The sequence below is a fragment of the Mugil cephalus genome, chromosome 14 (genome assembly GCF_022458985.1).
Source record: "Mugil cephalus isolate CIBA_MC_2020 chromosome 14, CIBA_Mcephalus_1.1, whole genome shotgun sequence".
Classification (NCBI taxonomy): Eukaryota; Metazoa; Chordata; class Actinopteri; order Mugiliformes; family Mugilidae; genus Mugil; species Mugil cephalus.
The window spans coordinates 9,911,293-9,925,880 of NC_061783.1; the positions used below are offsets into that span (position 1 = coordinate 9,911,293).

General features: G+C 42.9%; 1 protein-coding gene across 2 annotated transcripts in view; it reads left to right on the forward strand.

Annotated features, from left to right (window-relative positions):
* Nucleotides 1–1,081: 1,081 nt before the first annotated feature.
* LOC125020072 (calcium-binding mitochondrial carrier protein Aralar2) overlaps nt 1,082–14,588 on the forward strand; it is a 44,826-nt gene continuing 31,319 nt past the window's right edge. For both annotated transcript variants that reach the window (XM_047605324.1, XM_047605325.1), the window contains exons 1-5: nt 1,082–1,176; nt 2,987–3,040; nt 3,201–3,343; nt 8,873–8,988; nt 13,001–13,140. In XM_047605324.1, coding sequence (XP_047461280.1) covers nt 1,165–1,176; nt 2,987–3,040; nt 3,201–3,343; nt 8,873–8,988; nt 13,001–13,140 — 465 coding nt within the window. In that variant the 5' untranslated portion in view covers nt 1,082–1,164. The remainder of the gene's footprint in view (nt 1,177–2,986; nt 3,041–3,200; nt 3,344–8,872; nt 8,989–13,000; nt 13,141–14,588) is intronic.

Genomic DNA, 14,588 nt, shown 5'->3' on the forward strand with positions numbered 1-14,588 from the left:
AGGTATGCCCTGGTGAAGGCCATTTTGCGAGGAGCAGAGAGCCTGCTGGGAAAAATACAGTGGTTCATGCTGGGTCTCCAGGAAGCTGAAAAGCCGCCGGCAAAAAGCTATGAATTATTTTGAGCGCAAAATACATTTTCTTTGAAGACTGTCGGGCCATTAGAGCCCTTTTGCTCCCTTTTAAATTGTTTTTATGCTGTGAGTAATGTTAACCTTTGCTTTTGTAGTCATGAAATTCTCTCTGTACCTTTTCCCTCCCGGCACAAAACACAGATGGGCTGGAAAAGCTGGAAATAAACTATAGGAACCATTTACTGTGAGGGAAGAAGAGACGTGAGGAAGGAACTAAGGCTTTCATACAGGCAGAACTCTGTTCTTTATTATTTTGGACTATTAAAGAATAAACCCACACAAAAATGACAATGTTTGATATATAATAAAGGTTGGGGTACATCTGGTAGAAAAACAAATCTTTGGTGCTTCTGCGGGGTAAAAATAATTTGATATGATAGGAGGTATAATTAAGTCCCATAACACACACAGTCCTGAACATAATGGTGATTATTCATAAGGATGTTGTTGTCGTGACCAACAATAACCATATAATATAAAACCCTACAGTCAGATGAAAGGCTGAGCACATATTACACATTTTTTTATTCTTATTGATTTATTTTTATTGTGAGTTCCCTTTAAATCTTAAATTGTGTTCACAAGATAAAAAAAAAACAACAAAAAACTGGTAGGAGTCCACTCTGCAAGTGTATTAGGTTAATAAATAAATAAATAAATAAATAGTAGAGAAAATGGAATCTAGTTTAGACTCAGTGTCTGTGTGTTATTGATGTAGGATTAACTATGTCACTTCGGGAGGCCTGTTGACACATTGCCTCTATTTAAATCTTTCCAAAGAAGCCTGGCAACATTTCATAAATAGCAGCATATATTACACGGCATTTTTAATTAAGAAGATTAATATAAGTCACAATACTGAATACAGAAGAACTTAAATAGCAATCTGTAGTAGCAGCTTGAGGCCCGGCACCACGTGCACAGCTGATCCCCTCTCATCCTCCTTTCAGCGAGCGCGGCGCGTGATCTCCATGGAGACGTGGTCACGCGGGAGGAAGTGAACGGCTCTCTCTGACGGTGAGCTTGCTGAGCATGGCAGCAAAGGTAAGCAGATGATGAGTTTTTCCCCCACGACACCTGTCTGAAAAGCAGCCCTCGGGGGACGTGTGGTCGGTCTCGGTTGTGTCTTGCTCTCCTCCTGTCAGGACCGTGGTCAGGACGTGTCCCCGCCGGGGTCTCTAGCCGCCCGCTGGCCCGTTAAGAGGATGTGCTGGAGTTTAACACCGACCATAATGACATTGAGGCTTTACTCTAGCCGCTTGGCTAGTTAATGTTCCCTCTTCTACATGCTAATGCTGTTAAACTGACTTAGCTCCTGTTTCAGCAAGGATGCTAAATTCAGTGAGGGTGGTTTCATGTTTTTGTTTTATCCACCCTCACACTCCTTTTTCCTTGTTCCAAGCCCAGTTTCCAGTTCAGTTAGTGCTAAGAAGAAGGCTGCAGTCACCTGTAACCTTGGTTAGCACCATGCTATGTCCTGTCATGAGGTACCTGTGGATGCCACAAGTTCTGACAGTCAAGGAGATGTTGTATTAGGGTCTCATTATTAAAACCGACAAGGATGTACAAGATCCCTTTTACATTCAGGCACCATGTTTATTGCTACATGACAAAAGAAGGGTCAAATTAATTCTCAATTTCATTCACCTCCCTGTTCATTAGGAACATTAGTAAAAACTAATGCATTCTAATGTTTATCGCACTAAATGTGGTAGTCAACTCTGTTTTCAGGCTGTAGTATCGGATCGCATTGCACATGTTAGTCAATTTAGTCTTTAGTGTTTCATTTATTCCAGTTTAACAGCATCGCCTGTTCCTCATTGATCATACAGCTGAGTTGCCACCTTTCATGACCAATTTCAACGTGAGCTGAACGTGATAGCAGTCATGAAGGGGATTTAGCGCAGGTTACATCAGAATGAATTTGTTTGTACCTAATGAACTGGCAAGTGTAGATCATCAGATGGTTCACGCATAAGGAAGGCGCGTGTAGCAGAGACATACTTTCCTACTTTTGCAATACAAATAAGGTTTGAGACAACATTTTATAAATGTAAGGCAGGCACAAGTTTATTTCCCCATAAACAACAGACTTCTTCATTTACTGGAAACAGGTGTGATCACTTCACAGGGACAGAATGTCCTCTGATGGCATATTATTCTCTCAGCCCTTGCAGATATAGCAGATAGATAGATAGATAGATAGATAGATAGATAGATAGATAGATAGATAGATAGATAGAACTTTATTATTATATTTTTTCTTTATTATTTATTATGTATAAGATAGATCCACCTTTATATAAGCACCACATTTATACATACACTTATTTAACTTCTAATGTAAATATGCCTATGTCTTGTCTGGACATAATATTGCACCTTATAGTCAGATGTTTTGTCTTGATTTTAATTCCATGGCATTTTTATAGTTGTTATTATAGTTGCTCTCCATACTATCGATAGTTTTTAACCATATTTAACTTTAAATTACCTGCTCTTGCACATTTTAATTCACCGCTACTGTCCAGTGTACATTTTGTATGTGACAAATAAAAACCTTGAACCGTGATACCTTTTCTTAGATAATACAGTCCCATAAATGTAGAATATCTAATCGCAGATATCGACTTTTGCTTGATGTCCACTGACTGCCTCCATAAACAACAGTCTCAGAGGGATAAAACTCCCAGGGTGTCTCTCCAACTTGCGAGAAGACTTTGCAAGCATGTAAAGATTTGCTCACGGGTCATGGGCCAAAAAAAGACGTCTGTACAATGTTGCACAACCAGGATGATAATACAAGTGCGGCGCAGCAATTGTATTCACAAAATATTCACTTACTGTCTTGCAGGCAGTTTTGCCGAGGAGGGCCGACCCCGCCGACCTGAAAGTCATTTTTGAAAAGGTGGGAAGTGACTTATATATTTTGTTTTCTGTTTTTTTGTTTGTCTCCTATCGAGGAAGCTTTTTCCCTCGTCATTATGTTTTTTCTTTTTTCTTCCTCAAATGGTAAAGCTCAGCGTGCATCCTTGAGTTCGTGTCTTTCTTTCTTTTCCCCTTTACAGTACGCCAGCGTCAACAAGAATGGCGAGCAGTTCATGTCACCGCAGGACTTCGTCGACCGTTTCCTCCACGCCTACACCGACATCCGGCTGTCAGACGAGGCCACGAAGCTGCTGGCCGGAGTGGTTGACCAGAAGAAAGATGGGTCGGTGTCACTTTTTCATTTTGAATATTCTGATATTTCTCCTACGTCTGCCCCGTTTGTATTCTAGGCCTTAGATAGCTCTCTGTTGTGAGTGCACCTATGTGTCACGCATAATTTGATAATTACGGAGAAAATGTGGCAATCCGTTTTTTTCTTAAAATTATGAAAACAGAGGTGCAACGAGAGAGTGCGTCATGAAGATCATCATCATTACGGTCCGAAAATATCCCTGGTAGAAGTCGCCGTTCTGAGAATGAAAATCCGATTTCTCCTTCTTCCAGCCACACGTTTTTCGTCCTTATTAATATTATTAGCTGCTAAGTAGTGTGCTCATGACAGACTCTTATTAAAGCTATTAGCGTGTCTGTTTGATCTCGTACGACTACCGTCCCAGTGTTATTATGCATTTTACAAACAAACCTGTGAGTCAATCCTTTGGTGTAGAAATGCACGGAGGAGAGATGGTCATACATGAATGACATCGCAAAGAGACATCAAACCACCCAAGGCCCCTTTCAGGTGTTTCCTTCTTTGTAGATACTCCCCCAATTTCACACTTACTCCTCCCCCTATCCATCCCCATCGCCCCTGTTTTTTTACATTAATATGTATGTATTTAATGATACATAATGACGGGTAATAAAACGTTAGGGTAAGTCAAAAAAGATTAAAAAAAAACACACATTGCCATGGTAACCACCTGGGCTTCTACAAAGAGCAAAGTGCACATGGCTGCGTAGTTTCATGCTATTACATCTGCTTTAAGGTGTGTGTTGAGTGTGTGTGTGTGTGTGTGTGTGTGTGTGTGTGTGTGTGTGTGTGTGGCTGCATGCGCAGAGGACGGCGAGATGGAGTAGTGGGGGTTTTTGGAATTGGAAAAAGAGAGAAAGCGAAGCGCGTGCGCGCACACACACACACACACACACAAACGCACACGCACTGTAATTGCCCATGCTATTCAGGAGCACTCCGTTGCTTTGTGCGGCTTTGGTGCAGAATAAATGGTGGCCGTGGCATCAGGGTAAATCTATTAGGGAAACCATGGCCCAGGCTTTGTATCTAAACCTCATTTTGGTTTTGTGGAGGGGAATGGAAATGATACAGGGCAAAACAGGGTTAAAAAAAAAAAAAAAAGAGTCGTTTATTTTATGTCTTTTCTCCCAAATAATGTTTAGACCTTGGTTTAGATATGATTCTTTTATTTTTTTATTTATTTTTTATTTTTTTCACAGTTGACACCGTAACCGCCTGCTGATGACGCCTATACCGGTTTGTTTTCCCCCTGAACTTAGATAAGAGACGTGATTTGCCGAGAGAAAGAGAGTCCGGGATGATTATTTTTGCAGACCTGTGTCTCACAAACACAAAACAAATGGAAAGTGGAGACGTGTCACGTTGAAGCAGCAAATACAAACGCGTTGTTTTTTTTTTTGTTTTTTTTTTCGCCAGCGCTCAGCCTTACGAAAGCCTCGTGAAAAGAACGAGGAGCCAAGACAAAACAAACCACTTTAGCGGGCGCGTTTTCACCCCGGCTCGCCCCGTTCTCATGCAAATACGCCACGCGGGCCGTGCGTTTTGGGTGGTATATGAAGGCAGTGCGTTTGAGGCTAGTGCGCCTGCTGCTTGCTTTTGCCAGGTAGGGACTCCATTTCAGCGAGATGAGTCTGGGGTAATAGATTTAGCAGGGGGTCGGATGGCAGGCAGCGGGCTCGCTTACTTTCGCGCCGGAGTCTATCTGTGTGAGCAAAATTTTACTCAGATGCCAGTGTGTGTTAGTGTGTTACAGCTCGTATGTGATACGTGTGTGTGTGTGTGCGCGCGTGGGGGGGCGATGTAAACAGTGAAAATGCATTTGTCTGCCTCCCCCTCTGCGACTGTGTAAATCAGGGGATATAGTGACAGTCCTAACAATCTGTTATGTGGAAATCACTTTTCTCCCTCTTATTCTCGCCTGCTCCTAGTGAGACAGAGAGACGGATAGGTGGATGGATCAAGAGAGACGGAGGCTCGGGAAGGTGGAGAGGCCTCAATTTCCAGAGCTCTGACACACAGAAGATGGTTTAAAGATTTTCTTCTCTCAGCCACCGTGTTTACGTCCTCTCTTTTTTGACTTCCTTTACATCGCTCCTCTCCGATCGCAACTTTCTTCACACTCGCCATACCATAATGCACTCAGAGCTGCCTCCGCTTCTTTTTCTTTTTTCCTCGTCTCCCTGCCTTTTCAGCCTCTCCATTCCTTCTTCTTCTTCCCTCTGATATTTTGATAGAGGCATCCGTTCAAGTGTGAAAAAAAAAAAGAAAAAAAAAGAAATCCACTTCCCCCGTAGACTCTCGGAGGCTTGGGGAAAAAAAAAAAAGGAAAAAAACTTTGTTAAGGGAGCGTGCTGGGAAAATAGCAGTCTGCCAGCTGCTGTGGGCATTCTGGACATGGGCTGGTGGGTGTCCACTCCTAGAAACAGAACAGATACTGGCAGCTCACGCTCACCTGTGTGTGTGTGTTTTTTGTTTTTTTTTTTTTTTTGGGGTGTGTCTGAATGTCTGCGTGCAAGTACGCTTTAGGTGGGTGGAAGGCTGTCAGTAACAAGATGCCAGGGACAGGGGATTATTGAATCCCCTCGAGGCCCCTCTCCCCCGCCACTATCAGCGAAGGAGAGCTGTCTTTCTATCAGCCGGGCCCCAAACCAACACCGTGCATTTATGTTACTGGTAAACAACGTCTCCGAGCCTGGTTTTTGGTTGAGAGGAGTGCGTTTAGACGCCCGCTGAGGGGCGGTAAACGCTGGGCGACGGAGACAAAAACAAAGCAAAACATATGGAATATGGAGATTTCATGTCGGAAAAAAGACGCATTGGAAGTCGGTTTAAATTGCACTGCATTGGCGTCGCAACAAAAGTGTCATTCAGCTGTCATCCGTAGAAGTCGCTGTTTATGTCGTGTGTGTCACATCTGTTGTTTTGATGCGTGCCACGGATATGTAGATTCCTGTTTAAAGATTTAACAAATCCCGCGCAGTCGAGCGAGCACGCGAGCAAAAAAAAAAAAAAAAAAAAAAAGAGGAGATGCCGTGTGGTTGTAGTATCACATTAGCCTCGTCGGCGAAGTTCATCCCGGGCTGCGTACGCGGGAAAAGGCCAGACCTGGACACGTGCCATAACAGTTGATGGTTGGGAGATGCTCTCGGTTGATTTGATTATTGAGCGTCTTGTTGGGGTTGCGCCTGCTCAGAAAAAAAAAAACAAAAAGCAAAACAAACGAAAGCCCCCCCCCCTCCCCTCCCCCCCTCTCGTAATCATTTTTGCAGCCGTCATGGCGCTGCTAATCAACCATCATAAGCTTCATCCCCGGCTACAGAGTTGCGCGTAAATGCTCGCGAGTACGAGGAATGCATCTCTCGCGTGTGTGTGTATGTCATGGAGATGCCCCCTGGATCTTGTCTGGACTCCCCGGACTAAACCGTAGTCCAATCCCTTCGTGATCAGCAGCCGTCTCAGTTACAGCAATATGCTGATTTTCCATGTCTGGGAAAACGCAGGCGGGATGACCAGCGAGCATGAAAACTGATGTGAATACTAAAAAAGGGAAGAAAAAAAAAAAAAAAATCAGCCATTTTCCCCTTTGCTTCTTTCTGGGAGCACTAGCTCTCTTTGCACTTCAGCCCGTACCTGCTTTAACTCCTTTATTAACCTCTTGGAGGTATAATTTCAGAGCGTGCTACACACGTGTCACAAAGGAATGCTCATTGTTGGAGAGTTTGATAATATTCCAGCGGTGCGAGCGGGCGATAGCGTCGGCTTTGTTTTTAGCAGTGGATCCACGGTCCCAGCGGTGTGCTTTTGTGTCCCCTTCCACCTACTTGCTATCAGCAGGGCCCTGCTCTTAAGAACTACCTGCTTAGTTAATGAAACAATTAGTCCTGCCTTTGAAACAATGACAGCCGATTTGGTTCGCCGCCGAGGAGAACTGTGCGCTCACTTTTATTCCCTCTCATTTTTTCCTCTTTGTTCCTCTGCGGCTCCTTTTTTTTTTTTTTTTTTTCTCCGACGCGCACGGCTCTTTTCTCGCGGCGTATTGACGCCATCGCACGCTTGTGTATTTCTGAGGTTTTGTTGAAAGCGGGCGTTAATCCGAGACGTTTGATTTACACATTTGAGGTTTTCACGAATGTTTAAAAGGAGTAGACTCGATGGACTTTAAAGCTAGTAATCGAAGCACAGATATATTTGTTTGTCTCCATCGGTTTCTTCTCTTCTGTATTGTGTTGCAGTGTAAAGTACATGTAAGGATGCACACAAACACCCACAACAAACCTGAAACCCTCCAAGGCCAAACAAACACCTCTAAATTTCATCACTAACATAATTAATTACAGCAACCAGGAAAATGTAATCACTGCCCCCCCCCCCATCCCCGTCCCTCCTGCTCGCCACACTCCCCCTCGGAAATTGAAATAGGTTTAATAGATGGATGCTCGGGGACCGCTCATTAGCGCTGACCCCTCCTGTAATTATCAGATCCATTTGTGAAATTCATAATGGACTTATGGCAACCGTGAACCCGGGCCTAAATAAAGGCCAGCCTGCGTGGTCCAGTTCCCCGCAGCGGGACCCTCCCGAGGGGGCTGTCGGAGGGTTCGCACAATGCCGATGTTTATGTTTACTTTCGTTGTTGTTGTTGTCGTCGTCGTCGACGGCGCGCGCGGACGTTTGCGTTACTGCGGGGGGGGGAAACCGGGAGACGCGAACGCGTCCAGCGAAACGTTTACAAAAACAGGAAGCCGTACGACGAGAAAACTAACCCTTCTTGTTTACTTTTCATGTCAGAGTTGCGGCGAACAAATCAGGTTCATTTACATTTTTCCCCATCCTGGCTTCTCTCAACTTTCACATATTAAATTCATATAATATTACATTTGAACTGGGCTGAAATATATTTTCCTTAACTGGCTCCCAAATCCCTCCGCGCTTCAATACTTGTTTAAAATGGCACACTCAGATGTGAAACTTCATATTTAATCTTCTTTGTGTGTGTGTGTGTGTGTGTGTGTGTGGCGTAAAGTTGGCCCTCTCTAGCTGCCAGCTCAGACCGGGAACACACACTGAGCTTTTTAAAATGTTTTATTTTCTTGCTGTCACACTCGATGAGTTTATGACATTACATATGGAATAACAGACTACCGGATAAAAGGCTGCTTGAATTACGTGTAGCGCAGATTGATAGGTTGTCTGGGTGTGCTGGTTTGCCACTGTGTGACAGTAATTACAATGGAGTCTGTAGTTTAATGACGTGTTAAAATAACTTGTTTTTTCAAATTTAATATTTCATTTCATTAGTGTAATTTAGGCTTAAGTCTCTATTATGTATTACATGCCTAATTGAATATCAAAGACTCAATGATCTCATGTGTGTGAGGAAGTATTTATACAGGGAAGCAGAAACGCGGGCATCGCGGCGGCGAATCGGCTCAGGCGGTCATCTAATGGTGTGCGACGCTAACGCCTGTCCCCTCTCCGTGTCCTCCTCTCCTCCAGCTTGATCTCCTTCCAGGAATTCGTAGCGTTCGAGTCGGTGCTTTGCGCCCCAGACTCCCTCTTCATGGTCGCCTTCCTGCTGTTCGATAAAGCAGGAATCGGAGTGACCACTTTTGGTGAGTAGCCGCCACTGATTTGCAGGTTTAGGTTAAACGATAGTATAGACGATTTTCCATCTCCCTGAACCATTAGCGTGCTGTTGCGTGCTCCGACAGATCCGTTTTGATCAAATCTGGGGTGTGGTGTCGACATTGAACAAAGAGAAACCTGCTTATTCTTCCCCCACATCAACAATAAATGGTTGCTGCGTCCCGTCTTTATTTATGATGTTGTAGTAATATGTCTTTTTCCCCATGACCTGTCTTGCTCTGCCGTACCATTAACCTGCAGGTCTGTATTTTGACGCCATTTCACCATCTAAACTGCAAAGTGTAATTATTTCCCTAATTGCCAGGAAAAGGCCTGGATCCTTTATTAATCCAAAAGTGAGATATTTGTATTTTGTCACTCACCTGAAGCCTGTGCAGGTAATCAATAGATGTCAGAAACCAAGAAGAGGTGAATGCACGTGGCAGTGTCCCAGTCTCTCCAGCATAACCGGGTTTCTCAGATGTGAGATAAGGACTTTTACAGGTTTCCGAAATTAGGATCTGTTGTTTAGATGCATAACCCAAAACTACTTAAGAAGCCTGCAATACCATGAAGTCTCACCTGCGGATTTATCTTTAAAAGCACAAACATCAGAAACTCTTCACTTTTCCTACTTTAAAATATTGTTGTTATGGTATTAACTATGTCCTTAGTTACTCTTTGTACTTTTCCATTTAACCTCTTGTCTTCTTGTCTTTATAAAATATCCAGGAAACCGTTGTGTTGCCTTCGACTTTCTTAAAATAATGGGTCAAAAAAGGAAAGTTGGGAGAATACGTCCACCAATGTTCAGCCGGTTGTGATACCAGCTTACAAAAAACTAACGGGATACGGTCTGAACAGAAGCGACAATTGTCTTATGATCTGCGACGCTAATGTTATTATGTAAACTCAAATGAGAGTTCACGACTGAGCACCGCACCTGTTTCTTTGCAATTGACATTTAACAAAGACTTATTTAGGCAGAGCACTGATAATGCTCCTCTTAAACGTGCCCCCAAGTGAGTTTTCATAAAATCCCTGTTTTTTTTGTTTATGCAGGGGTCTGACCTCGGCCCATCCGCTCCGTTAACTTTGCTGGCACAAACAAAAATACTGTACCCGGCCCTGTAAGTTATCCGCAGAGACGAGGTTAGGCTCGGAGGTGGAGAGGGGTTGGTGGCGGATGAAGATGGAGGTGGGGGTGGGCGGCCATGTGTGTGCATGATTGGCACCATTACCCCGGTGCCTGGAAGCTCCGAGGTGAAAAAGGGAAGACATTTGTACTCGCTGCTCATTTCACATTTGCCTAATTGATTTAAACAAGTCTAATGCCAGCCTTCTGTAGGTGTGCGAGGCGGCGGCACATTAGGCTTGATTTGAAATGCGCCGCGCACATCCCGCTCGCAAACAGGGAAGAGTAAGTGAATTTCATTTTAATTGTTGCTGTCGACAGGGTGCAAGATCATTGCGGGTGATTATATATGCACATATGTAAATTTTCATATTTAAAAGGATCAATTAGAGTGACGTTGTCTTGGTGGCAATTAAAAGGTCCGCTGTTTTTCTGCGTCTCCAAAAGGTTAATGAATATCCCGATGCCTGTGAGTTATGAGGCTCGCGCACAAGTGGAAAACACATCATGCAATGCACAAACAGTGACGGCAGTGTCTGCCACTTGAATCGGGCTAACATTTCACCGAAAGCAAATAACTTGTGACGGAGATTATAGACTTGTCAAAGTTGCTTTATTCTGATACATTACAGAGTTCTCCTGCTCCCTCTCTCTTCTTTGACTTCTTGCCATTCGCTTGATTGAACAGCGTCACCGAGGCACCGAAATTAAGAGCTCTCTTTTTTTTTTTTATTACTTGTTAAACACGTTAATAGCTGCGGCTTAAGTTGCATTAAAGCCCTGTTTGTTTTCCCGAGCAGTTAATGCCCCTAGTCTGACTGTATTCCTTTTCATTTCGCTTTTTCTGCAAAGCCATTTTTTATTTGATAATAAGCAGAGCTGCTCCCGTTAAGCACAGGCGGCTCTCGATTTCTTTAGTGCATTTAAGAAAAAAAAAAAAAAGTATAATTTGTTGGAATGTCGAGTTCATAAAAACTGCAACGTAACATTATGTATGAAATGTGGCTCAGCCAGGAGGACGAAAAAAAAAAAAAAAAGAAAGAACTTAAAGAGGACTGAGTGTTGACAGGTCTATAAAAGCTGATAATATAAACGCGGCACTCGGGAGCGGCTTCTACTTTAAAGAATTAAAGGCTGTATATTTATTGCCTTATTAAAGTGTAAAAAAAAAAAAAAATAAAAAAATTAATACAACACACAAGCTGTCCTCCTTCAGAAGGTAACGTTGAGCTCGAGTAAATATCACCTTTCTCTCTCTCTATTTCCCTCCCTGTCTGTAAAAGAAGAAAAAAAAAAAAGGTAGTTTCTTTCCTCCTTCCTCCACTCCTTCAGCGCAGCCTGTTTGGTAATAAGAAACAGGTCGCTCTATTGGTTTGTTTTTGTTTCTTTAGTAAGGCTGTAATTTAGGACTCATGTTCAGTGTCTCTCCACTCCGCTGGCTGTAGAGGCTTAGAGGGTTCAGGCAGAGGAACATAAGTGAGAAGAAAAGGCTTTCCTTCTCAATACAGACCAAGTTCTGCCATGTGTCATTCAAGACTGATTTAGAGGAACTTAAGTCTCAATCAGAGCCGAATTGTGCTCTGGAGATTGACGTTGACATTTTTGTCAGAAACAATTGCAGACTTTTTCTTTTTCTTTTTCCTTTTTTTTTTTTTTTTTTAGACCAAAATCAAATAATTACTAATGTTAACCACAAGACAGGAAACACATGCTATTTGTTAAGGCTTTCGCTCACAAGACTTTGTGGCAACGGATTTTAGGTCTTAATTAGAACAAACTAAAAACTTAAGGAGGAAGAAGTGCCGGTTAAGTGTTTGTTTTGAAAACGCCAACGTACAGGAGGGAGGTTTTAATGGAGGTGAAGGCCTCATACGTGGTTAATGTACGGCCATTAGACTTAAAAGAGGGGCTGTAATCTGTAAAACCTGTAAAGGATTTGAGGGGAGAGTGTTTTGCTTTGGCCTCATTGCTCGCTGATTTTTTGTTTAAATAATCTGTATTTTACACATGTCAACACAGGAAGTCATAGTGGAAAACAGAGAACTACATTTACACACGTGCCGTAGCCGGTCTCTGCTGTATCTGAAAGGGAATCCCACATGTGTTTGATGTGTTGCTGTGGAAGAAACCTGTTGTAGCATGTAAGGTTTCACAATATACACTCACTTGACAAAACATTAGGTACAGTTCTGCACTAATTAGACTGTTATAACATTCAGTTTGTATTGAAACGGTGTAAGAAAGTACAGTTCGACTAGTGCTGTTAGACTGGATTGAATTAAGCTCTAAAGTGGTTGTGTTATTAGCCCCAGCCCGCCGACTAAAACGTGGTTATTAAAATAATACGAACATGCGTCGGAACAACGCGATACAAACAGTAGATCCAACAACAGCCTCTAGAATGAGATGAATCAATAGCTGTCTCAGTAATTTGAAGATACGATTTAATGCAGGGCTGTTACGTTAGAGGTCTCGTATATTCTGGTTATAAAGTATAATGAATCGCTGTAGATTAAACTGCACTGCAATATATAGTAAAAAATGTGAAAAAAATACATTTGTATCTACAACAGCTAAATGCTGTGTGCACAGTAACACATATAAGTTATAAGAATCCAATAATTTCAAGTGAAATACTCACATGGCCTTAACTGTGCTGTGCGTTGCTGACTAAATACGGTTCTAATAGACTAAGTTAAAGGTTTAATATTTGCTTTATTGGCTATATTGGGTTTCTGCAACTTCCCCATTGTGGGACAAATAACGATTTTCTAATTCTGATACTAATTGTGTTTACAGAATTAATGTTGAGCTGTCATTAAAGGTGCTGTTTGTCTTTGTCTTTTTTTCTGTCTCCTCCACAGAGGATGTGAAGCAGGTCTTCAGCCAGACCACCATCCTCCAGCACATCCCCTTCAACTGGGACTGCGAGTTCATTCAGCTGCACTTTGGCGCCCAGAAGGACAAGCAGCTCAGCTACGGCGAGTTCACCCAGTTTCTCCTGGTACGGTTCACGCTGATCGCCCCGCTCCCTCTGTTTACCACGCGACACTCTTGCTCTGCTCGGCTGATATGAAATCGCATTCTTTATTTCTGCTTTTAGTGGGTCCGTGTCGCTAACTATTTTTTTTTTTTTTTTTTTTTTGCCGTCACAGGGCGAATATCAGTCGTAGTCAATAAATCTGTGTCAGCTGATTCGCACACCTGTACACTTTACCTTGTCCTCACATTTTGCTTACAGGCTGTTCCTACAATCATGTCATCATGTAACTGTATTGTAAGATATTTGTCTGAGCTGTATCAGACACACACACACACACGCGCTGTTCCTATCCCTCTCAAACACGGCCCTACATATTGTCCAGATTAGTCAATAATGAAACACTGACGTTATGTATTTGGGACGGTTTCTGCATTTGTTTTCCATTAGCCGATCTCGCATTACTCCGCTCCACCTATTCTGAAGCAGGTAGAGGCGCATTTCTACCTCCATAAATAGTATAACTGGAATATTCCTCGTGTGTTTGTGGCGTGTGAGCTATTTTCCAATATGATGTCTAGACTCGAATCGGGCCCTGAGCAGGGAGAGGAGGGCGGCGGAGCGGGTGGGAGAAAGGGGCCTGAGTTGTGCCAACTTTGCATCCACACTCACCATGTATCTGAATGAGCTTTTTATATTACACTTAACTTGGACCAGATGGCACACGCACGGTGGGTAGCGGCGTATGGATTCTGGGACACTGTTCCATGTCTCTACATGTGAGCGGTTGCGTATTTATAGCAGCTTTGCCGTATGCGTACGAGAAGTAGCATGCTTGCGGGACTGTGTTTGTGTGTTTGTGTACGCTTGTTTTTTCGCCGCCCGTATGTGCAGGACTGCAGCTGTGTGGCGTTGTGGCCAGGAGATGCTGTACTTTGCATTGAGAGCAGTCAGTCACTCAGTGGTTTCCAGCTCCTCGCAGCAGCAGGCCGGCAGTCAGCCGTACTCATTGCTCAACCGTGAGATGCACATTTCCTCCTTATGCTGTCTGCATTTGATCATTCTACGTAGTTTTGACAAATGCTTTAAATGACAGACGACAGTGAATTTCATGTCAAAGCATTGGTAAGTGTTCATCTGGTCTGCTAGTAGTTGCAAAAATGTCCTAAATAGATGAATTATAAAAATGAAAAGTTATATACAGGTTGCGTATATTTCAATTTCATCTTTTGTTATTGTTCCTGTGACGTGCATCACTTTGCACTGCTAAGGTAAACGGAAATGTTTTCAGCTTCTCCAGTGACCGATAAAGTGAACGTTTTTAAATAGACTAATGCTCAAGATATCATAATACCCTAAAGAAGTTAAAATAGCCAAAAAAAAAAGTTTTCCGAGTTGTGAAGAACAACCCTTGTGACCGTTTTTTCTCTTTTTTTGTTATTTTAATAATCCCCTCACACCCAGCGCCTCCC